This window comes from Ambystoma mexicanum, chromosome 6p (genome assembly GCF_040938575.1).
Source record: "Ambystoma mexicanum isolate Mex_15411 chromosome 6p, UKY_AmexF1_1, whole genome shotgun sequence".
Classification (NCBI taxonomy): Eukaryota; Metazoa; Chordata; class Amphibia; order Caudata; family Ambystomatidae; genus Ambystoma; species Ambystoma mexicanum.
This window is the reverse complement of record NC_090935.1, coordinates 1,127,630,114-1,127,654,799: the sequence shown is the minus strand read 5'-3', so window position 1 is coordinate 1,127,654,799 and position 24,686 is coordinate 1,127,630,114. Positions and strand designations below refer to the sequence as shown.

At 47.2% G+C, this 24,686-nt stretch overlaps 1 protein-coding gene across 5 annotated transcripts in view; it reads right to left on the bottom strand.

Annotated features, from left to right (window-relative positions):
- The window catches only part of PUM3 (pumilio RNA binding family member 3), a 965,563-nt gene that overhangs the window by 213,089 nt on the left and 727,788 nt on the right, over positions 1–24,686 (bottom strand). For all 5 annotated transcript variants that reach the window (XM_069625739.1, XM_069625741.1, XM_069625737.1 and 2 more), the window contains one exon: positions 16,259–16,481. In XM_069625739.1, coding sequence (XP_069481840.1) covers positions 16,259–16,481 — 223 coding nt within the window. The remainder of the gene's footprint in view (positions 1–16,258; positions 16,482–24,686) is intronic.

Sequence of the window (24,686 nt, the reverse complement as noted above, 5' to 3'; positions counted from 1 at the left end):
AGTGTGCTGTTGACATTAATTAATGTTGGCATTCAGAATTAGTTAAGAGCAAGTAAAAAGGAAAAGATTATTAGAGAAAACAAGTTAGCACAAATATTTCTTAAGCAGGCAAATACTTTCAGATCCCCCAATAAGAGTCAGTTAAAACAGGCTAAGCCAAAGTCAATAGGCAAGTGTCTAGATAGGCTGAAGCATTTATCTGAAGGCAAGTAGAAAAGTCTTGGCAAAATGTTTCAGAAATCTTTGAAGAAAAAGAGGAATCAATGTAGGGCCACAAGCTGTTAGAATTGTAAGTAGTAGAAGATGCAAGCAACTCTACAGCAAGAGGTACGTTCTTAGACTTTGTAAAGTACCTTTAAAATGAAGAAAAGATGCAGCAGATGACTCCTGTTTGTGTGCAGCTCTGCAGATCTCACTATTCCTGGGCCTCAGTCGTGGGGACAAGAGGGAGGACGTCGGGGACTCCTGCACTGGACGGTCAAAACCTGCAACCGAAAAACTTTACTTTCAGTGGCTGTTCAGTGTCTCAGCGCCTCGAGTCTACCGCCAATAGCAACACTGCGGTTCCTGGCTGTCGAGATGGTCCTTGCTTGCTTCTGGGGTCCCGCACTCTGTTGAGGGGGCTCAGGCTCGGTCAGTCCTGCTTCCTGGGAGTCCGGAGGATCTTCCTGGAGCACTTGGCCAACTTAAAAGCAGCGCACACAAACTGGTGTTCCTCTCCCTGGTTCTACGGTTTCCAGCAGCCACTGTGGAAATTCAACCAGCTCCGAGATGATGTCCAGGTGGCTTACTTTGGAGTTGATGGGTCCCACCAACTCAAAAGGGGAGAAGTCGTCCTTGCATAGACTTCTGTGTCGATGCAAACTTGGTGTTTCGGCACTGCAGCAGGGCTTCAATGGGCAAACCAACGGTCCAGGAGTTGAGGCAGGCGTCCTCTTAAAGTTCTTTATTGGATTCCTTCGTCCAGTGGTCGACTACGCCTTCCAAGCCAAGACTCACCTTTTATACAGTTCTCTCCCTTTCATTCCAGCCTAGCTGCCACTCACCCAGCAGAGTGGCTGTCCTTGCCGGACAGTCAACCGGCCAATCACAGAGTGCATTTGGGTCTCCTAGGAGACTAAGCACAGGGAGTTTCAGGCACCTCCCTCATTTCCTGCCTACCCCAGACACCCTGGAGCCAGAGCCGGGCTTCACTCGAAACAAACAAAGGGACCAAACCTGGTTTGGCACACAGAGTAAATCTCAAGAAGGACCTTTCCACAAAGAAATGGCGAAAAAGAAGACTGGGGACAGTTTGACAAAAATGGCACCCTCAGGTGCTTTACTGCAGCTGCGAACACAGCACCCAGTAAATGCACACAGTAGTAAAAACGAAACCACTGCCACCAGCCATTGAGTGAGGAAAGGGTAACATTAAAATGTAACATGAGAAGCTGGAAAAAGGGGATACTAGATAACCTCTCCAGCACCCTATTGTAAGATAGGGTGTGCATGGTCTAGAATAGGGGTGCACAACTGATTTTGACAGAGGGCCGAAAGTACCTTACATGGGGGCTATGGTGGGCCGAAAAGTAATAGTGGGCGGGGCGGTAGGCAGGACATGTCAGGAGGCCTTTTCAACCCCCAATTTGTATTAAACCCATGGAAAGAATATGTTTTTGAGGGGTAACGATTTTTATTGCACTTCAAACTTACATTTTGTGCTACACATTTTCCTTTGTTATTTATTTCGATTTAGTTATTGTACATCGTCTGTTTAATTAAATTATATATATTGTATTGACCCTTGATTGGACATTCAGTTATTTTGGACTGCTATAGTTTGCTGTTTGGGTTGCCCAAGAGGAGTATGGCCTTCGTTGTCAGGTTTCCTCAAGAAAGCAAAGGATGTACATCTCCTAACTGTGCCTGTTTTAGCTTTATTATTGAGTTCACTCTTGGAGTGCAACACTATGCCCCCTGTCCCTCACCCCCCAAGCAAACACTATGCCCCCTGTCCGCCACCCCCCAAGCAAACACTATGCCCCCTGTCACCCTCCCTCCCAACCAAACACTATGCCCCATGGCTCCTCACCCCCAACCAAACACTATGCCCCCTGTCCCTCACCCCCAACCAAACACTATGCACCAAGGCCCCCACGCCTCAAGCAAACACTATGCCCCCTGTCCCTCACCCCCAACCAAACACTATGCCCCATGGCCCCCTCACCCCCAACCAAACAGCATGCACCCATACAGACCCGAACCCCCCAACTCAGCGCACACTCTCAAACATGCACCCATACAGACACGAACCCCCCCAACTCAGCACAAAAACTCTGAAGCATGCACCCATACATGGATCTCAACATACACAACACAAACATACAGCAGAACAGACCCGACACACAAACACACAGACCACTTACCGGAGACGTGCTGGAAGGCAGGTAAGCTGGAACGCTGGTGAGGTAAGTTGAATCGTACTACGGCTGGCGTGGCAAGCAAGGCTGAAATGCCTTCCAGCTCCGAACATTACTGGCCACGCCAGCTGTAGTGCTGGCACTCCATTGGTGCAGCACACACACACACACACACACTACGTGGCTCATAGGAGTGACGTGTTGCGCGTGTGCTGAGCCAATGACGGCCAGTGTTTTGTCCGGCCCGGAAGACAACATAGACTTTCCTAATGGAGGGCGGCCGATGCTGCTTGCGGGCCGCCCTCCATTAGGAAAGTCTTGTGCCTCGCGGGCTGGAAAAAACAGCATGGCGGGCCGCAACTGGCCCGCGGGCCGTATGTTGTGCACCCATGGTCTAGAAAGTTACAAATGTAAGTAAAGTCAATTTCACTTTACTTCTCTGAGAAACAGTAGTTTATCCCAGAGAAGGTATTTATACCTTGGGGGAATGAGACTTCCCTGTGTCACTGCACTAAAGGTGCAGTGTGGCACAATGTAAAATATGATGCCTATGGGGTTTTCAGACTCCACAACCAAAAGAAACAGAGTACAAAAATCCCATTAAAATACATGCGAAAGTGGGAAAAGGGTCTCACTCGCTCCAGGTTAAAAAAAATCAAGTCCTCAAAATCCAGCAAAGTTGCAGGGAGTCTCTAAGGTAGAGGGAATTGGCACATTTCTGAGAATTCTCCCTAACACTCCGGAAGGGACGACTTCTTCCCTTGGGTTAGTGGGAACAACTAACCGAGACAAGCCCCACTGGACAACCTTCCCCGACTGGCTGTACTTCTTTGCTGCTGCAGGAACTGAGTGCCAGGGGTCGAGAAATCCATAGTCGAGTGCAACATCTGTGATCCAGCCAGAAGCTCCAGGAGTCTCCCAAGGACCCTCCAGAAGCAAGACGACCAGAGCTCAAGTCCCCTCACTAGAGTGCAGGACTCAAGGAAACCCAACCGGTATCCAAGATCCGCGGTGGTGCCGTTAACCGAGCGTTGAAACTGTGAAGTGCTGCTCAGCCAAAAAGAGCCCATAGCTGCCACAGACCTTCGAATTTCTGCCGCAGGAGTCCCCAGACGTCCTCACTCTCGTCTCCATGACTGAGGCCCAGGAACAACGGATCGGTATCGCTGCAACCAGACAGAATTCAGTTGGACCACTCTTCTTCTAACCAAAGGACCTTTCCTTCCTCTAACATTTCCTTTCTACAAACCAAAGAATACAAACCTGTACAAGCGATATATAAATGCCATTACTGTCCTAGTTAGTGAAGTCACCTAAGGGTGTAGGAAGTGTATGAAGCATCTCTAAAGAGTATCAAAAGTATTTTGAAGTGTATTTGATTGCTGCATTGTTAAATGACATGCATTACTCACCGTAATAGTATTTGATGATTGTATCTGCTTAGATTCACATGCTGTGCATACGGTCCGACATCCAGCGGTAACTGCAGAGTATTGCATCTTGTCTTTCGGGGACTGAAAGGGGACGTCGGCATAGGCGCGTCTGTAACACTATCCCTATTGTGAAGTGTAGTGTACCCAAAATCCACGCGCCGAGGTCCCTCCGATTGTATTTTTTCTGCTATGAGGGAGCCCCAGGCTAGTTTGAGTGAGTACATGAAGATAGAAAGTAGTAAGACGTCTATGTTCCTTCCACCCCGAGCGGGGAGGGTGCATGTGAATCTAAGCAGATACAATCATCAGAAATGCTATTACGGTGAGTAATGCATGTCTTCTGATGCTTGTTAATCTGTTTAGAATCACATGACGTGCACAGACTAGCGAAAAGTACAGAGTTGGAGGAGGGTTATGAGAAGGAACAGTAGAGAAAAGATGTCTTAATACCGGTTGTCCCACCTGAGAGTCAGATCTAGAATAGGCAATAGTGTTTTGTAGAGGTGGGTACAGAACTCCAGGTTGCCGCTTTGCAAATGGACTCGTTGGGAACATTTGCAATGAATGCTATGGAAGCCCCAGTGCCCAGAGTAGTGTGTGCTCTAGGCTTGAAGGGCAGTTCACTCTTAGCAAGAGTTTAACAGTGATGCATTTGACAATCCACCTTGAGATAGCGGATTTAGAGACCGGATCCCCTTCTCCGTCAGTTGCCACTGAAACTAAAAATTGGTTCGTTTTCCTCAGTGGTTTCGTTCTTTCAAGGTAAAACATGACTGCCCTGTGCATATCTAGTGTGTGCAGGCTACACTTGCTGTGTCTCCTCCCAGTTTCCCATGGCATCCGCCTTGTCATCAGGGTAGTCTTGCAGGAAGGAAGGGTCTTCTTCCTCGTCATAGATGTCTTGGTAAGTGTTCATCTGGACCACATCTTCATGGTGGACAGAAGCCGAAGGGTCTTGAAAGTCAAGATTTTTATGGAAACGTGAAGCAGAAGAGGGTCTTCACGAGATCTTTTAGGGGAAGGATGCTCTGAACGTGAGACAATCCTTTACACAGCGCTCCTCAAGGGTTTTAGGCCGAAGGAGCTTACAGGCCACACACCGCTTCTCGTTGTGTTCTACGGGTAGACAAGAATTACACGTACTGTGGTTGTCTTTCCACGGGTACCTGACCCTACACTTAGGGCAGAACCTAAATGGTGTCCTTTCCATAGCGAAGGGTACAGACAAAGAGGACCACACCTAGAGGGGAAAGAGGAGAGACATAACGAAAGATATGGCCACCCCGACCCCACTATCCCTACTGTGTAGGCCGGCCAGAGGGCCCGGACACGTGGATGGCTCAGCTGCCAGATCTTAGGCTCCGAAATCCACTGCCGTAGACACTTCCTGCAGTCTTCGACAGCGATTCAAGCAACTTCAGCGAAGTGACTTATGGGGAAATAACTAGGGCTGTACCGAACTTCGGCTTCGAGTCCCTATTCTGCCGAAGTTCGGCTGAAATACAGCTATCCGGCTTCGGCAGAATAGTTTCTGTTTAGGGACTCGAAGCCGAAGTCCACTTTCTATGATTAGCTGCCCTTTCCCTGTTTGGGAGAGGACAGCCAATCATAGAAAGTTTGACAGTGTTCAGGCTGCAGAAGCCAAACAAGCTGTTTGCCTATTGGCTTCTGCAGTCTGACCACAGAGGAACCAGCCTAACGTGTTGAAATAGGAAGCGAGGGAAGGTAACAGTTCTTCCCTTCCCTCGCTTCCTATGCCAACAGACGGGCTCCAGCAGATGCCAGCACCCGGACCCAGAGAAATCACCAGGTAAGTGACCCCCCCGCCATCCCCCCTCATCACGGTGAGGCCGCAGGGGTGCCCTGCACCCCCGCGGTCTCACCGCAGTAATTGCAGGTATGCTGGTCAGGCCACCGGTGCAAAGCCGGTGGCCCGACATTTATTTTGCATTGGGGGGCTGCTCCTACTGGAGCGGCCCCCCAGACTCATGAGGCCGCCGGGGTACTGAAGCCACCCCGGCGGCCTCGCTGTAAGATGTGCCCCCCCTCGCCCCTTGAGCACGGTGAGGCCGCGGGGCCACAGTGAACCCCCGCGGCCTCACCGCAATAATGTTGTGTTTGTCGGGCCACCGGGCCAAAGCCGGTGGCTCGACATTTGTTTTGCATTGGGGGGCCGCTCCTATAGGAGCGGCCCCCCCCAGACTCATGAGGCCGCCGGGGCACTGAAGCCACCCCGGCGGCCTCGCTGTGAGATGTGCCCCCCCTCGCCCCTTGAGCACGGTGAGGCCGTGGGGCCACAGGGGACCCCCGCGGCCCCACTGCAATAATGTTGTGTTTGTCGGGCCACCGGGCCAAAGCCGGTGGCCCGACATTGTAGTTATGAGGCCGCCGGGGCACTTTGCCGACCCCGGCGGCCTCCATTTCTAATGTGCCCCCCATGCTCCCTCACCACGATGAGGCCGCGGGGGTGCCCTGCACCCCCACGGTCTCACCGCAGTAATTGCAGGTATGCTGGTCGGGCCACCGGTGCAAAGCCGGTGGCCCAACATTTATTTTGCATTGGGGGGCCGTTCCTACAGGAGCCCCCCCCCCCCCCCCAAGACTCGAGGCCGCCGGGGCACTGAAGCCACCCGGGCGGCCTCACTTTGAAATGTTCCCCCTCATCACGGTGAGGCAGCAGGGGTGCCATGTGCCCCCCAGACCCGCAATGTTCTCCAATGTTCCCCCCACCCCCACAGTTGTCCAGCAATGTACTCCCATTTACCCCCACCCCTCAATTGTCACATGATCTCCCATGTTCCCGCCCACCCCACTGTTGTCCTGCAATGTTCTGCCATTTACCCCCACCCCCACTGTTGTCCCGCAATGTTCTCCCATGTTCCCCCACCCCCTCCATTGTGCCATGATGTCCCTGCTGGAGCAGCCCCCAGGGTTGCTTTTAGCCTTGCCCTCCATAGAGTTCTGTGTCTGAAATATTTTATGAGTGGATCTCAGTCCCGCTGGCTGTGATAGGACTTCTGCGTCCCAAAGAGTCTCATAGTTTGTTCCTTTTAGGCCATAGTTTCTTGATCTTATGATCCAGTTGTCCTGGGCCAAGTATTTGTTCTTGTAGACTTGTGACAAAATGTGATGAGTAGAAAAATTGTGCATTTTCTTAATCCTGCAACACTTGTCTAGCAGTAACATCATCCTTTTCTTTACTTTAGTTATACCACAGCCCAGAAAAGACACAGCACGTACCAAGGAAGCTCACCCCTGAGACGGACTTACACCGCCTTGATGCAGATGCCCGCTTAGTGCCCACAATCCTGGTGAGTACTATGGGGGTTTTACTATTCAGGGGAAGCTTGCGGTGGGAGGTTAACACTCATATGCCTGATTAAATGAAAGACTGCTATATTATTCTTGCTGCCGTCAATGGATGTACATAATGACACCAACTCCTGGCAATTTCAAGTGAGGTTTTTGTCATTCATATTTCGGTTTTTTACATAGTTATTTTTGATAAAAGGTTTTTTCAAAAACTTTTTTAAAGGGAACCTCGATACCACTTCAGAGCCCAGAGCCATCATGCAGTACTGCCCTGCCAAAAAATTAAGTTTGACTTTTGCTTTACATTTCTTTGTCACCAGTACGAGCTTCTGATTTACCTAAAGGCCCACAAGCAACAGCTAGGAGACGTGCCCAGCAGAAACCCTATCCCTCAGAGCTGCAGAACCCCCTTCGTTGTCGGCATGAGTAGCACCAAGGAGAAAACCAGCCCTGTGTGGGATTACTTTACCATAAAAATGGACGATAACTCCAAGGCAGCGTGTTCTGTGTGCCTTGCGGTTTTGTCTCGTGGATCTGCAAACTCGAGACAGTGCAGCAAATCAGCACTGACCAACCATCTGCGGTCCAAACATCACAATGAATATGTCCAATATGAAAGGAAAAAAGAGGCAGTTGTTGGGAGAATCAATAGCAATGTGTCTCCCGCAAAGTGCAAGAGGGCATGGTCACAGCTGTCCATTAAAGATTGTCTGGACAAAAAACAAGCATAGCCTCTGGACAGCCCTTCCGCACATGCAGTGCATCGCAGTATTGGCGAAATGATAGCGCTAGGCTTGCAACCATTTTCTGTTGTTGAGGATGTCGGTTTTGTGCGTTTACTCCATAAATTGGAGCCTAGGTACAAGGTTCCATCACGTAAATATTTTTCAACACGCATCATCCCCGACCTGTATGAGAAAGTGAGCCAGTTTATTGCTTCAGAGGTTCAGAGGGCTGAGAAAATTGCATTTACTGTGGACATTTGGACATCTGATAACACTGTGAAATCTTTTATGAGCTTAACAGGGCATTGGCTGGCCAGCAAAATGAAAAGGCATGGAGTTTTGTTGCAGTGCGAGGCTTTTGGCGGAAGCCATACTGGTGCCAAAATAGGATTAGCATTTCAAGAAATGCTAGAAAGGTGGCAAATTAGCCATTCCAAAGTGCACGTCATTCTTCGGGATAATGCCGCTAACATGTGCAAGGCCTTCAGAGAAGCAGACCTAGCTAGTGTGGGGTGTTTTGCTCACACCCTACAGCTTTGCATCCATGATGGCCTTTTTGTGCAAAGATCTGTGTCAGACATGATGGCACATGCAAGGAAACTTGTAGGCCACTTCAAACATTCTAGTTCGGCCACGTCCCGCCTGCACGCACTGCAAAAAGATCTAGGGCTGCCTGAATTGCAGTTGATTCAAGATGTATCTACACGGTGGAACTTGTCCTTTTTGATGCTGGGGCGACTGGTGGGGCAGAGGCGGCCAGTAAGTTTGTACTGTGCGGAGGACGATAAAGTGTCAAATCTTTCTGCCTGCCAGTGGCTTTTGGCAGAAAATGTTTTATCTTTGTTGGCACCCTTTGCAGAGCTCACAAAGGAGATTTGCTCTCATGCATCAAGCATCTTCCTGGTTGTTCCTGCTGTGAAAGCTTTAAGGGCCTACCTGAGCTCTGGCGAGGTTAGGGACACTGGTGTGAAGTTATTGAAAGCTGTAGAGGCAAGATTCAAAGACATTGAGGCTATATCTATCTACTGTGTGGCAACAGGCATCGATCCGCGGTTCAAATTAACATTTTTCAGCAATGATGTTGTGGCCAACAATGTGAAATGTTCTATGCACCCTACTGCCTTAGCCCTCTGTGAGCAGTCCTCCCCCCCTGAGGGGCAACCTGCAGACCCTGACCCACAAGAGGATGAGCCACCACCCAAGAGGATGAGCCACCACCCAAGAAGAGCGTTCCACCATGTGGCATATGGGCATTCTGGGACAGTGTTGTTGAGCAGTCCACGGCTGGTGTGAGTCAGTCCATAAGTTCCCTGGACACGGAGCTCACTGTCTTTTTGAGAGAGCCGCTGCTCCCTAAAACTGCAAACCCGCTGGAGTGGTGGGACATGAACAGTGTTCGGTTTCCAGGGTTGGCAAAAGTTGCGCGTGTGTACTTGGCACCTCCTCCTACCAGTGTGGACAGCGAGAGAGTGTTCAGTTCAGCTGGAGATATTTATTCCGAACACAGAAGTAGCCTCTTAGCTGAAAATGTTGAAAGGCTTGTTTTCCTAAAATACAACCTTCCCCTTACAGGTTACTCTTACTAAGAGTGAGGGCTTTTCCCGTAACATTTGTATTTTTTCTTTGTCTTTTCTCATAAGCTTACAGAGATGTGTCCAATTAATAAATATGTACCCATGCAATAGAATGCCTCCTTAGTTTATTCATTGAAATGCTGATTTTTTATGCCCTAGAATATCTTTGCCTTTAAAAAAAAAAAAACTATTCGGCTCCGGCCGAATACTAAATATGCTATTCGGTACAGCCCTAGAAATAACCGTCAAAGTCGGTATAAAGATAAACAATGTCTCTTATAAAGAGCTCCACTGTAGGGCGACCAGTTATCTGGGCGGAAAAAATTATATGAGGGACCTCGGCGCATGAGGGATTTTGGGTACAATACATGTCACGATAGGGATAGTGTTAGAGACACGCCTATGCCGACATCCCCTTTCGGTTCCCGAAAGACGAGATGCAATACTCTGCGGTTCCACTGGATGTCAGACCATATGCACAGCATGCGATTCTAAGCAGATTAACAAGCATCAGAAAAATTATTATTTATAACAAAAACCTTGAGTACAACTGTTACTTGGCTACTTATATTGGTGGATTTCATTGATACAGCTCTACATCTCACTTGTACCCCTCTTGAGATAAGCCTGGCTGCTCAGTCACACTACCAACTTGTGTAGTACAGGCCTAAACCAATAGGTGGGTTACCCAATACTGGCACCATGCACCTGGCCACCCTCGGTCCTCCGGGCCCATGTACCTGCTCACCCTGCCACCCTTCTGCACTCCCTCCGGGCCATCCCTTGCACTGGGGTCTGTATCTGTACCCATATAGTCCCGCACCACCTTTCTTTTCTTTCTGCACTTATCAGCCATACCCTGTCTGTGCCTAAAACACAGCACTTGTTGGTCACACTACCACTGTTGATGGTCCTTGTTATTTTTTTAATTTATTATTATTTATCCGTTTCTCCTCTGATCCGCACTTTCCACTTCTCCCCCCTTCCATGCACTTTTCCCCTTTCCCATGCACTTGTGCATTCTCAATGTCACTGGGCCTAGTAAGATCGTAGTTTTGTTCTCCCCTGTTCCCCTCCCTTGCCTTGTCGCACTCTGAAACACTTGTGTACGAGCGCGATTTAAAGAAAAAAAGATCAAAATATCAAATAATCAAGGACAAGTGTTGTGTAGTCTCCCACAGGGTTACTACATCAATTCTGGCCTAACTGGTAGATTATTGTTCCCTATACCTCCGTGAGTGGGAACCACAACAGTTCCCAAGGGTAGAAAGGATCTTTGGATCCCTTTTCCATTTTATTATGCGAGACCAGCACCCCCCCATCTTATGTGGAGCGTTGGCGAGATTACTGAGTATCCCCTTTCTCATTTTAAATATAACATTTATGTTAGGACAAACATGCCTTTAATGGCTGGTGGCAGTGAACCTTTTTATTCAGTGCACCTTTATCGCTGGCTATTTGCACAGCCCCGGTAAAGGTACCCATGGGTGCTCATTTTACCAAAATCGCCCGTGTCTTCTTTTTTCACCATGTTAGCGTTTCTTGCTCTTTCTTGTTCCTTCTCCTGACATCCAGGGTGGGAAATTCCTTTGTGTTAACTTTATCTTTGGCGGCAATCCTGTGGTTTCCCCGCTCAGGCTCCAGAGTGTCTGAAGGCAGGAAGCAAGGGAGGAGTTCAAAACTCTGCAGCCCTTTCTCTTCCAGGCGGACTGCGAGAATCCAGTTCAAACTGGAAGGCTGGCGGTCCTGAAAGGATTGTCAAACCCTCCCTCACGCCGAAACCCCCCCAAGCCACCAAAGTGTGAATGTTGCAAGGCTGTTTGATCGGCTGGGTTCCTACATAAAAGTCTGATCCTGGAAGCTGAAGAGGTAGTCGACCACTGGAAGCAATACCGAAGAGGACGATTAAGAAACCACAGTTGAGACAATTTCAGCGACCGGCAAGCCTGCTGTGTAACCGGAGCCTGCTGTAGCCTTCCTTCCAATCGAACTGGGGACCCCAAAAACACCGACCCAGAGCCTGGTGAGACCGACTAGACTCAAGACCTGGCATTTTGAGCAATCCCATGCCATGGTGTGACCTTGATGGGCTTCAATACCCCCAATAACCCGGGACCTAGAGCCATTCTGCGGTGCACAGTCTTCCAAATCTCGCTGAAACTGAGCATCATGCTGAATCTCCAGAGGCACGATTCAGGTCCGAAAAGTCCCATCAGAGTGCTGGACCTGGCAAATGACGAGAATCTAACTGACGATATTCTGTCTTCTTCTGTGCTTCTTAAAAGGCGCCAAATCCACATAGCTGCATCCAGCCGCGGGGATATTCTTGCCTGGAGCCTTCTCCTGTGATCCCTGCTGAAAAAATCCTTCCAAAGTCGTACCTTCCATCTTCTTGACAAATTATTCCATCAACCAGGTTTTTGGCTGCAGATCTTGAAGTCTTGCTGCTACAACGCTTCTTCTGTGCTGAGGTATTGTGTTGGCTGGGGTATTTTACCTACCTTAAGCCTTTGTGATCTCTCTATAGCTTTGGGGTGTTTTCTGTGATTGGGAGGCCACTCATCCATTTCACCCAGGCCCACTGTGGCACCCTCCTAAGGTGCCTTCTCTGAAGTACCTGGACCCTCAACTAACTTTAAAGTGAAATACTTACTTGTTTGAACAGTCTTCCTCTGGAACTCTGACTTTGCCTGCAATTGAACCCTATCTCACCCTTCCTACATCTGGAACCTAGACCCCTCGAGTACCTCTACTGCCTTGGAGTGAATTAATGCTATATAAAGGGAAGGAGTGGATAAGAAAAGGGTTCTGCCTTGACAAGAAAAAGTGTGCAAAAGTTACTTGTAAAATAAGTTGGTTGGTAACTAACTCTGAGAGTGAAGTTACACAAGTTCTTACTTACGTTGAATGTGTGTAGAACTATTCTGAAAAGAATACATAAGGTTAAGTTACTCATGTGTGAATTGGTTGTGCCTCTTCCCCAAAAGTAATGCTGTTGGTTTCACTTTACTATTCCCGTTAGGGTAAATGTATGAGTGTCCCCAATTTAGATTACAACAAAAGCCTTTGGGCTAACAAATTCTGTCTGAACCCACATACTATTTACCACAACACAGACAGAAAATGTAATAAGTTACAGCTTTTACATCTAAAGTCACCTATGACTAACTAGATATCCCTCATCAAAGAGTCCAACTATCCCTCAGGTGGATGCTCTCTCCCTAGTGTGCGCTGGTGTGCCGCCTATCTAGGTTAGGGGATAGAAAAGGGACTCGCCCTGCCCTCATTTTTTCTGACTTCTAAAAATAGGTGCACTCTTGGAAGTCAATTCTAACTTTTTTATTATTATTGCTTCCTCACCGTGTGCCTTATCAATTACAAACAATGTTTATTCTTAAAAAATACAATCTAATGTGAAGATTGATAGGTTTGTCTTTTTTTGTGTTTAGATCTATTCACACTCATATCTACAGAGTCAATCGGTTCTCTTCAAATGATAACATTCAGCCGAGCTTGCTAATTCATAAGCATGTCTCGGAGGTCAAGTCATCACCCTGAGAATCTTTTGGTCAATCAGTTTCAGAGGGATGAGTATCACTATCCGTTTTCTTGAGGACCAAGTTTCAAAGATTTTATCTAAAAAATCCAACATTCTTCTTCATGTCTTAATCTCCATTTTCTTTTTTTGGGGAGAGCGTCCGTTTCCTTACAGGCTTCTTGTTTTCCAGGTTCCTCGTTCTTAGCAGTTTTAATTCTTTTGTTCAGATCTTCAAGTACGTGTCCTAATCTGTACAATGGCCCAGTTGTCCGGGATCCACTTGGTTTCTGGGCCACCTGTTTAAGTCTGGGAGAACCGCTTATCTAGATTTCCACTTCCCACAGCTTTCTTTCATGGCTTATTGTGCAACCTTGTTTCTCAATCATTGCGCTTGTGTTCGTACGGCTCTCTCAGTTGCTGTTAGCCTGTTATGAGACCAGCGGGTGAGACAGCCGCTTGTCCCCAAGGTTCGATTGATTCTCCTCCCCCACCTCTCTCTCCCGACCTCTCTCAAGGGGGGCACAGTATTCCCCCCCTTTTTGTTCATCTACTCATCCTATTTCTTTAGGATTCTCCAAGGTCCCACCCCCCCCCCCCCGACTCTATTTACAAAAACACTGGGCCAAGGAAGAGGGTGACAGTCACAAGACTAACTCTCATTCATCGTACTGGACATGTCCCGTTAATGGGGTAAGGCAAAGTCAGGCACTTGATTTTAAGTGCATACACCTGATACCAATTAGCTCTCCTCACACGGATAAAAGGCAGCAACTAGAGACACTCTAAGCAAGGCGGAACACGAGTACGAGCAGGACTTCTGGGACGAAGGCAAACCTATTGGAGCAGCGCGAAGAACCAAGGAACGAGAGCAGTAGGTCGGCAACCCCAAGAGTTCCCTAATAGAGGTTTTTGCCTCCGACAGGCTGCGAAAGACACGTGGAGAATGCCAGAACCCACATAGGAAGACTGCATTTTGACGCCAACGACCCTCCCGAGTGAACGGCACAGTTGGGGAGGCAAGGCCAAGCATGTGGTACTAACCTTGACACGAGAATTGGAAATCGTAAAACCAATAAAGGAACGCACATAGCCAGTGAGTTGGCAAGGATACAGCGAATGAACTGCGAAAGCGAAGGAAAATTAACTCCTAGGGAAGTGGAGAGCGAGGGTTGAACCTTGAACTTGAGTTGAAGCAACTGTCCTGTTTGAAGAGGTCTGAACCCGACAGAGGGGGACCTACGTGAACTTTGTGTTAACACATTATTTGGAGGTCTGAAAGAGAGACTTTAACGTGTAAGGCAGGTGGGCCTCGATCCACGTTTTGGAACTATTTATTGTACTGAAAACCCGAGCGTGTCATCCTGTCTACAAGGACTGCCTTACTCCATGTGGTCCAACGTGGGGAAGAGCCGATTCAACTACATTTATTCTTTTGAACACAGATTTTTCCTTTACATACATTCCTCCTTTATACACTGTTTAACACAAGATAAGGCCGGCATTAGGTCTTGTTAAAATAGGCCATTTTAATTTGACGGACAGCACTAGGACTGTTTTGTTTGATGGTTGAGACTAGTCCCATCTTAGTTATAGGGCAAAGTAGGAGTTTTTCCAAAGCCAGAAGCTTTAATAAAGTTTCTACAAACTGTACCTATTGTGTCAGTGCCATACCTGTGATACCATGCCTCCCCTACAATGTCCAGAATAAGTCTGCCTAAGGTTATATTTAACTTTTAAATTGCTGAAAAAAAAAGTATACATTACTAAATGTGCCGTCCTAAACAAGTTAAAAAGTTACTGCGTCTCAATCTGTGTTCCACTAAACTTAAATCCCAGATGTAATAGTATGTTACAACATTAGATCTTACCTGCCTAGAATAGCTGTGCGAGATTCCTGAAAGTGTTCATTTAGGTGTAGCTGACCTTGGGTTGCCTGGAACATCCAAAATGAGTGTAAAGCATTCTTGCTAATCTTAGACTGTGTTCCACTGAGCTGAAAAGCAACTAATTGTATATTAAACCAAAAAGGTCTTACTGACCTAGTATAACTTATCACCAAAGTAGTAGAGGTATATACTGTTCCACTATTCAGAAAAGTATATTTGCAAGTTGGTTCACTATGCGATTTCCTTGTTTGGTATCACTGCCTAACTGACAGGGTCTACTACCCTTGTATTACTCAAAGTAATCCGAAAGTAATCTATGGTCTTACTTCCCTAGAAATATTGTTAGGTATTCCAAATAAGGCCTGTGCTTTGATCTGTGTATTTAAAGCATAGTGTTGTGTTTTTAAAATGTGTTTATATGCTTTATGATAGTATTTAATTACCCAAGAATCTCTTGGTCTGCTTGTATATAAAATAAACCCTTTATTTTAACAATACATAGTGTGTCCGTGTTTCTTTGGACCATATGTATAATACAATTTCTTTGTACCAATTATACAGCCCTCTCTACCTCCAAAGATAAGCCTGACTGCTCGTTCTGCCCCACCATGAACTCAGGTGGTGCAGCCTTATACTAAGAGTGGAGTCTTGTACTGTCTCAGTTGAAAGGTTTTTTTTAAGCCAAAAAACTGTCCTAACACATTGGTGGTGTCAACATCTTGTTTACAGTGTAGAGAGTGTACCTACAAAATGTAGGAACTGTAGTATCAACTCAGCTTGTCCTTGTTCCGATGCAGTGGTACTGGTTCCGAAAGCATATTCTTAGGATTTGCAATTCCATGTGGACTACAGGACTAAATGTTGTAATCAATAGATATGCTCACCCCATTCCACAAACAGATGAGTTGGTGTTTAAGGTAGCTGCTGCCAAGTAATCAAGCACATTTGGTCTTACGAGTGGGTATTGTCAAATATGCCCCCAAACTGAAAGTGCCAATCTGAACTGCATTTGTGTGAGGGGCTCAAAAAATTCTACACTATTGCAAGCTTTAACTCCGCTTGGGAAGGCCATATTTCTCAACTCTGGAGACCATCTCTGTGGTGGTAACGGTGCGCGGTATAAGTCAACATGACATAACCCAAGAGAGGATTACTTTCCCAGATCATGTTTTACCTATGAACTAATCTGTACCAATCTAAATACGGCCAACCGAGGCAATTCGCACAAACAATATATAACAGTCATTTCTAAATCAAAAAGAGCATGATCCCATTTAGCAAGACATTAAACAATTAAATGACAGAGGTGTTTGAAATTAAAAGTGAATGCACCCGAACAAAAATACAGTGTGTATTTCCGGAATTATATTGTTGTTTAGGTGTATTACCGCTCCGTCTTTCCCGCCAGCAACAAATTCTTCTGCAGCAATAGTAGCAATGGCATCCATGGCAGGCTGAGTATCTCCAAGAGCAGACTCCAGTATACTGGGAACCAGGACACATGAGGATTTGTCCATCACAAGTTCTTGGGCATGGTCCTCTAGGTATTTCAAAAGCGGAGGAGACACAAGTTCCAAGAGTTCACGACGGCGGACTGCTGGGTCTTTCTTACTAGAAAATTAAAGAATGAAGAACCATTAAAGCCTAGACCCGTTTTTGGCATGATTAAAATCATACCAACACTCCAAAAATGGAAATCCAAAGCAAATTAGATTCTGTGAAATGCTTTCTGCAAAATTGTTGGGGAGATTTGTCGACGGCCCTCTGGTGTGGGGTGTGAGGGGACATATCCTTAGTGAGAGAAAATGGTTTCCACCAAGTAAGACCAAAATGCTCTCAATGGTTAAAGCAGAACAGTCAGGCTTCACTTGAGGGGATTAACTTGTACAAAAGTACAATTCGTGCAACACCACACTATACTGTAAAAATATAAATACTCTTAAATATTGAAGTAGAGTAATAAATACAAAGTCAAATATGTATAAGAAAACATAACAAGTATGTATATAGGAAAATAATGTTTTGGGTTCAATTCGATACCCATTTGATCCACAGAATACAACTAGACAACCCCTAACAGGAGGGAAGAAAAGTGTTAAATGTTACTGGAAATCAGGCTGCAAATACCAAAACGGGCTGTAAAACCAGTCAAACTGTGCAGGGGCCTGAATGTCGTATTCAATTCACCCCTAGAAACACAATGAAACAATGTAACCAAAAACAGATACTGTAAAATTACTTTCTATGGTGCAGAGTGAACGGCAGTGTTTTATTATTCTGATACACTTTATAAATCACTGGTATCCTCTAAAATTGGTTTTGGTCCTAAAAAACACAAGGGGACCAGGATCAAATGTCAAAGTCTGGGCAAGTACCTTCTTAAATCACTTTAAAGGAGTTTACAAAGTTTGCCCCAAGGGAATCAACAGGACAAATCCATTAGGATTCTCTGTTTAGGCTGAATTTCCTAACCTAGTGAGTACCCCAGCAGCTTTGCTGGATTTCGGGAGTTTGTTTTTTCCATCCTGCCAAGAGTGAGACTCTTTTCCTCCCACTCTTTGACATGAATGTGTGTAATTCCTTTGAATGTCAATGTGTTCTATGGGCTATGGGGTCTTTTACTCCATAGGGTCTCATGTTTTTCTATGCATGTTACACCGCACCCTCCATGCCGTAACACTGGGGCGTCCTAGCGGACCCCCACCATAGACTCCATACCCGGGGACTGACTACTGTCTCCCCGGGCATGTAAAGTCACCATTGGCTTTACTAGACCTAAATTTACTAACAGGACTAGTACAAACCATCTTATTGTGGACGTACTAGTAGGGGTAATTCGATTACTCCTGGACCTGTTACTCGAGGGGGCACTGTCCCGTCCCCCCTCGTCGAGTTTTGGCTGGTGGCAGTGGAAACTACTTGTTATGTTCGACCCCAAACATAACCCTATGGGATTCGTCCCATTGTTGGAGATTGATACTTTTTCTGGTTAATCTCTAACGTACCACCGGTCTACTTATCTTAAATAAGTTTATCGGGTGGTATTTTCTGCCAGAACTCGGTTTGTAAAATGGCGTCTGTGTTCGTCTGTGACTCCTAAACCAAAGGTCGAGCCCTTTGTTCCACTTTTGGCGGGCTCTGTACAGAGACCCTCCAAAGTGGTGCCATTCTGTCTGGGTTACCGCAGGGGTGTGGGTGGGGGTTTAGGCACCCTGGACCGAGTTGCCTTGCCAACTCCGGTCGCACTCTGGAGTGATTGGCCCAAGTGGTGAGCCTTCCCGCTCACCACTTAGCATGTGTTGATTGACAGCTAGGCTGAATGAATGGGGGTTTTCTGCATAAAAGCAGGGCTTTTGGGACTGGATCTTCAGAAGTCGCCACAGGACCTAAGAATCCGACGAGGGTAACGATGAGCCTACCTGCACGACGACACCTCCGGTGGAGCCCTGCGGAACCGACTCACCACTTCCCGACGACAGAGGAGATCTCCCTGCCGGAGAGTCTCTTCCCCTGACTGGTGGGAACAACCAGTCCCCTTTGCTTTTTATTCTCCTCAGGACGCAGTGGTCGAATTGCCCGTGCAGAGCACCTCGGCAACCGGATAGCCACTACCCCTGTACCGCGACCAAAAGGTGGTGCCTTGTGACGGAGCACTCCGCGGCTGTTCTCTTTCCTGGGTGTGCACCGGACTTCACTTTTCTTCGACGACGAGATCATCTCTACTCATGGCAAAGACCCGACGTGCATCCACCACCAGGAACAACTGCCCCCGCCGGAGCTGCCCTCCACAACAAGGTACCGTGTCCGCCTGGCTTCCCTTTCGATCGGTTCGAGTGAGGTGTCTTAATCCTCTCCGTTCCGTTGGGTCGCCTCCAAGCTTTTCTCATTTATTGTCCTGAACTGGTTCAATCTGCCGATAATTTGCTACAAAGACTTGAATGCATCTCCATTAGAGACTTGTTGGGACATCGCGCCTTGCCTCTCTCAGAGTGGGCCTGGCCTCTGAACTTTATGATTTATTGTGATTCTTGCCTTCCCGTCTTGCATTTTATCCGCGAAGGATTGAACTGTGTTGATTTCATAACCTGCCTATCTTTTTCTCTCCCATCCTAACTAATGTTCGAGTCTCATCTAGGTTGAGGTATACACCTCTGTCTGAAAATAAGTGGTACCAGTAGAACCTAGAGTTGTCGAGATATTGCTAGGGGGATTGATCGTTTTCTGCTTCGTAGAGTAATTGTGTTTGATTTGTTTGCCGTGATAGTGCTATAGTGTTTTTCATAGATGTTCTGTTATAAATAAATACCTTAATATCTTTACACTAAGCCTCGTTGCGTGTTTGCTTGTCTTGTGGGGAAGAATTGCCCTATTTTGTATACTCCACATACTGCTCAACTCTTCTTGAGGGAAGTCTGACTGCTCAGCCACAGCTACCAAGTGAATCTGTGTGGTACAGACTGCTACCAAGTGGGTTCACCGCCAAACACCTGTAGTCCTAAATCTTTTGCAGTGGTCCCAGAGGGAACTGCACAGGTTTCTGCCTAACAGGAGTCTCTTGAACCCACAAAAGCAAAGACCCAGACGAGGAAGGACCAACAAAGAAGACACCCGGAGGGACAATCCACAAGGCAAAGAACTTGGCAGCAGCAATGACAGTGACCGGGGCCTGCAGAACCCGACAAGTCAGCCCAGGGTAGCAGCAGGGCACAGTTAGTGGGAAAAGAAATAGTCCCATGACAGACAACGGCTGGAGGTGACTCAAACTTCCGATGATGGAGCTGAAGTTGATCAGCAGCAAGGTACTCATTATTTCCAAGCCTGAAAAGCAAAGGGAGAGCTCTCCCCCCAGGCCTAGAGTCAGAAGAAGAGTGCCAGGGTTCCAGCAACTTCCAATGAGGAAGAGTGCTGCAATGACAACCAGCTAGGAGGACGGCAAGAAGCCATGGCAGAGCCCTGGATGGCATTCCACCGGCAATGAAAAGTAGGATGTATAAGGATGCATAAAGGAATCAGGGAGGTCACATTGCAGCCCATCTACACAGCAGTGCAAAACCAAAAAGAAACAGGGTCCAAATCAGAGATAAATACATGAGCGAGTGGGAAAAAAGGTCTCACTCTCTCCAGGATAATAATTAAAAGTCCTAAATCCAGCAAAATAGCTGGGGGTCTCTAAAGTAGAAGGGAATTAACACAGAAATGAGAATTCTCCCTAACACTCGCCCCCCCCACCCCCCCAGACTAAGACGGGAGGATTTAATCCACTCTTGGATGAATCTCCTAATCCAGTCGGTCATACCTTCTGGAAAGACCATCAGCATTTTGTTGATTACACCCTGACCTGTGTTCTAGGGTGAAATCAAACCCTCGGAGGCTGATGGACTGCTTAATTTAGGATTCTCTCCCTTTATCTGCATTAACCATCTCAAGGGTTGGTGGTCTGTCTGAATTACAAAAGTAGATCCATACAAGTATGGTCTCAACTTCTTCAGAGACCACACAATGGCAAAACACTCACGTTAAATAGTTGCCCACCTTGTCTCACGGTCCTTCAGTTTCCTACTGATGAAGCGGATAGGGTGTTCCCTGCCTTTCTCATCCAGCTGACTCAAAACTGCACCCATTTCTGTATTAGAAGCATCTGTCTGTACAATAAAGGATTGGTTGTAGTTAGCAGCTTTCAAGACTGGAGCTTGACAAAGGGCTTCGGTCCTTCAAAGGCTTGAGTACACTCCTCATTCCACCTGACCCTCTTGGGGAATTTGGGCGAGGAGATCACATTCAAGGGAGAAGCTATGGTCCCATAGCTCTCAATGTAGTTCCTACAGTAACAGTGAGACCTGGAAAGGCTCTCACATGGGATGGAGTAGTAGGGGTGGCTGAGTCTTACAGATTGTACTTTGCTGGGCAATGGCCTTATTTCACCTCCTCCTACCTCATGTCCAAGGTAGACCACTTTGCTTTGACCAATTTGACATTTGCCAGCCTTTATGGTCAGATGGGCGTGTTCAAGAGCCTGCAAAACCTATTCAAGGTGGTCAAGATGTTCTTCCCAAGTGGGATTGAACACCGCAATGTCATCCAAGTGTGCCATGCATAAGTCCTTCATCCCATTCAGAACTTGATTCACCATCCTCTGGAATGTTGCAGGTGCATTTTTGAGTCCAAACGAACTGGTAGAGGCCTCACAGGGTAGAAAATGATGAAGTTCTCTCCTTGGCATGGTCTGTCAGAGCTATTTGCCAATAGCCTGATGTTAGGTCAAATGTACTGAGGGACTTGCCTGAATCATGTTTGTCCACCAACTCATCAGTCCTAGGTTAAGGATGGGCATCAGTCGTGGTGACTGCATTAAGAGCTCCATAGTCCACACAGAATCTCAACTCCTTTTATCCTGCCTTTGGCACTAGTACAAATGGACTGGGCCATGGACTGGTAGATGGCTCGATTACCCCAAGATCAAGCATCTTCTTGAGCTCTTCCTTTATATGGGATCTTACATGGTCTGACATCCTGTAACCCCCGCTTTTGACAGGGATACACTCACCAGTGAGAATCATGCTGGCCCCCAAGGGGTCAAGCCTGGTGTCAGTGAAAACAGGGAGGCAAACTGATTTAACAGAGCTTTGCACTCCTGTTGTTGCAGAGTCAGATCTGAAGAGAGATTAACTCCTACAATCTAAGGCTGTCCCATGAGGAGGTCAGGTAGAGGTTCACTTTCCTCCTCCTCTTGATCAGATGCTAAAAGCAAAGCTCCTAGTTCGGGTCTGGAAATAAACCTTTAGGCGGTTCGTGTGATAGACTCTAGAGGCCTCCTTGGGATTGCACAAGTCCACTTAATAAAATGACCTCTCCAAGTTTGCCCACAACCTTGAAGGGTCCAATCCATTTGTCCTGCAAGGCCCTCTTCCTTGTAGGAACCATAACAAGCTGGTCTGGAGTAAACTCCACCATGTTGGCCTTCTGGTCATGCCAATGTTTGACCAGAGCCTGACCTGCTTTCAAGTTATCAGAACTTGCGTCATCATTTGTGCCATTCTCCTTTGGAGACCTAGCACATAGTCTGACTCACTGGCTTGAGGGAAGGAGCACTCTCCAACCCTTCCTTGATTAGGGCCAAAGGACCTCTAACCGGATAACCATAGAGAAGCTCAAAGGGGCTGAAACCAATCCCTTCTTGAGGTAATTCTCTAAGCAAAGAAGACATGGCAGTAGAAGGTCCCACTTTCACCTATCATGCTCTTCATAGTTCTGATAAGCCTCCCCACCAACTCATTGGTTTGGGGATGGTAGGCTGTTGAGAACTTGTAGGTCACTCCACTTTTTCCATGATTTGCATGTAGTGTGATATAAAATTTGAGCCCATGTCTAAGATGGCCTCCTTGGGAAAACCAACTCATGTAGGAATACCAAGGAGGGCTTTAGCCACTGCATGAGCAGTAATAGTCTTCATAGGTATGGCATCAGGATTCCTGGTAGCATGGTCTACCACAACCAATATAAAATGGATTGCCTGAAGATGTGGGACTGTCAAGGGGACAGAAATCTGACAAGTGTGACAGCACCTACAGAACCTATCTACATCAGACCCCATCTTGGGCCAGTAGAAATAGAGATTTCTTTTTGGTCTTCTTGAAACTCAAGTGACCAGCCAGAGGAATCTCATGGGCTAACTGTAGGAACTGGGGTCTCACCTCCTGGGGCACTACAAGTCTTCTGTAGTCCCCAGGGGTAGACTCAATAGGCTCACTGTAGAGGAGGCTATCCTCCCAGTACAGCCTAAGCATCCCTGGCTCTTGCCCTTCAAGAGTAGAACACTATTTGGCCTCTGCTTAAGTCACAGCTAAAGTGATAAGTTTTAAAATTTAAATGTAAACTGATTTACGGTTACCGAGGATGCCCAGCTGCGGACTGGGAATACTGAAAGATCCAATGCTGGGGAATGAAAAGAAAGGAATCCAGATGAAATGGGACAAATGATTCAGAGAGTAATAACCATCTATTTTTCATGGTAATATTTCTTATGACACTGCCTAATGATTCTAAATATATAGCTTGAGTTTTCTTTCCACGCTAAAGAGTTGTTGACAGTCCTATGGATAAGGGGTGTATCAGCTACCTTTACTCCCTAAAAAAGACAAATGCTCAGAAAAAAAAATGGGGAGTAAAAATACTCCCAACAAAAAACAGGAAACCGACACCTAGAACCTTGTGTCCCTGCTCTCACACACGCAGCTCCATGGATGTCCGGACCAGTAGTACATGTAGTACCACAGAAAGAAATTAGTTATTCACCGTAGTGACTAACATACTCTTAGTCCATAGTCCCCTTTCCTCCATACTGTATGGGTATCCCTCGCTAGGGATGCGAAAACATTTTTCACCAGAAAAAAATGGCCTTCCCTTTAAATTTAGATGTGCACGGCCCTGGGAGCATGCATTCCCCTGACTCCGCCCACCGGCACCACTCATCAGTCCCCTTTAACATCGACATTATGATTGCCTAATGACACTGATTGTTACGGGGAGGATGGTGGGACGTATGGAGGAAAGGGGACTAGGAGTACGTTAGTCACTACAGTGAGTAGCTTGCAATTACTCCCAAGTCCCGTCCCCTTTTCTCCATACTGTATGAGCGATTACAACTGAATGCAGCGCTGGCGAGGAGAGTTGCTCCTCTAAGAAAACCAAGTTCTTCAAAACTGGCATCCAAGCAGTAGTGTTTGCAAAAGGCTGATGGGGAAGCCCAGGTGGTTGCCTTGCAGATCGTCTGCCATGCGACGTGTCTTTGTAAAAGCCACTGTTGTGGCCTTGGCTCTGATGGCGTGAGCATGTATATCAGCTAGCTGGAAACGGCCTGTCCGGCCCTCACGCCTCCTTCATGGCCATAACCATCCACCTTGCTATGGAAGCCTTGGAGGCTTGACAGCATGGCTTTGATCCACCAAAAGTGATCAACAAGGCACCCGATTTACAGAAGCTCCATGTCCTGTCCAGATAGAATCTTGGGGCCTCATCCTTTGAATCTGCAAAGTATTTTGGGAGTCCCATCTCCGTGAAAGGAAGAAACAACCTTAGGCAGGATGCGCCCTGAGTACCACCTTGTCCCGGTGAAACGTGGTATAGGGCTCTGAAGCCACCAGAGCCTGAGATTCGCGGATCTGGCCAACCAGTAGGGCAGTCTTAAAAGTAACCAGCCTGATGTCTGCTGACGCCATGGGTTCGAAGGGTTTGGGTGCCAGGGCGTCCAACACCACGTTAAGGTCCCAGACCGGATGCGGACGCTTGACAGGATATAATCTGGTCAGACCCGCTATGTGTCTTTAACCACCGGATTGGAAGAGATGTCTCTGGAATTCTTGTAGGCCCCTATGGCCGCCAGATATGTATGGCGGGTGTCTACCTGCACACCTGAGTGAGCCATATGCACAGAGAAGGATAACACATGGTCCAGTGAGCATGTCAGCGGATCAATCTTGTTTGTCTTGGCGAAGTGGCAGAACCTGGTCCACTTGCTTCTGTACCGACTTCTTGCCTCCTGTATGATAGCCAGGTTGTCCTGAGACAAGAGTAGATGCTTAAGTCTGACCTGATCAGGAACCAAGCTGCCAGGGCTAACTTCTGCAGAGCGGTGTGAACCACAGTGCACCCCTGCTGGGAGAGTAAGTGGGCTGGGACCAGCAGGAGGTGTACAGGAGGTTGGTCCGACAGCCCGGAGGCGCTCCGAGAACCAAGGTCTTGCTGGCCGCCATGGCGCTGTTAGGATGATTCGAAGGCTCTGTGACTCCCGACCCTGCAAATGACTCCTTCATTCTGAGG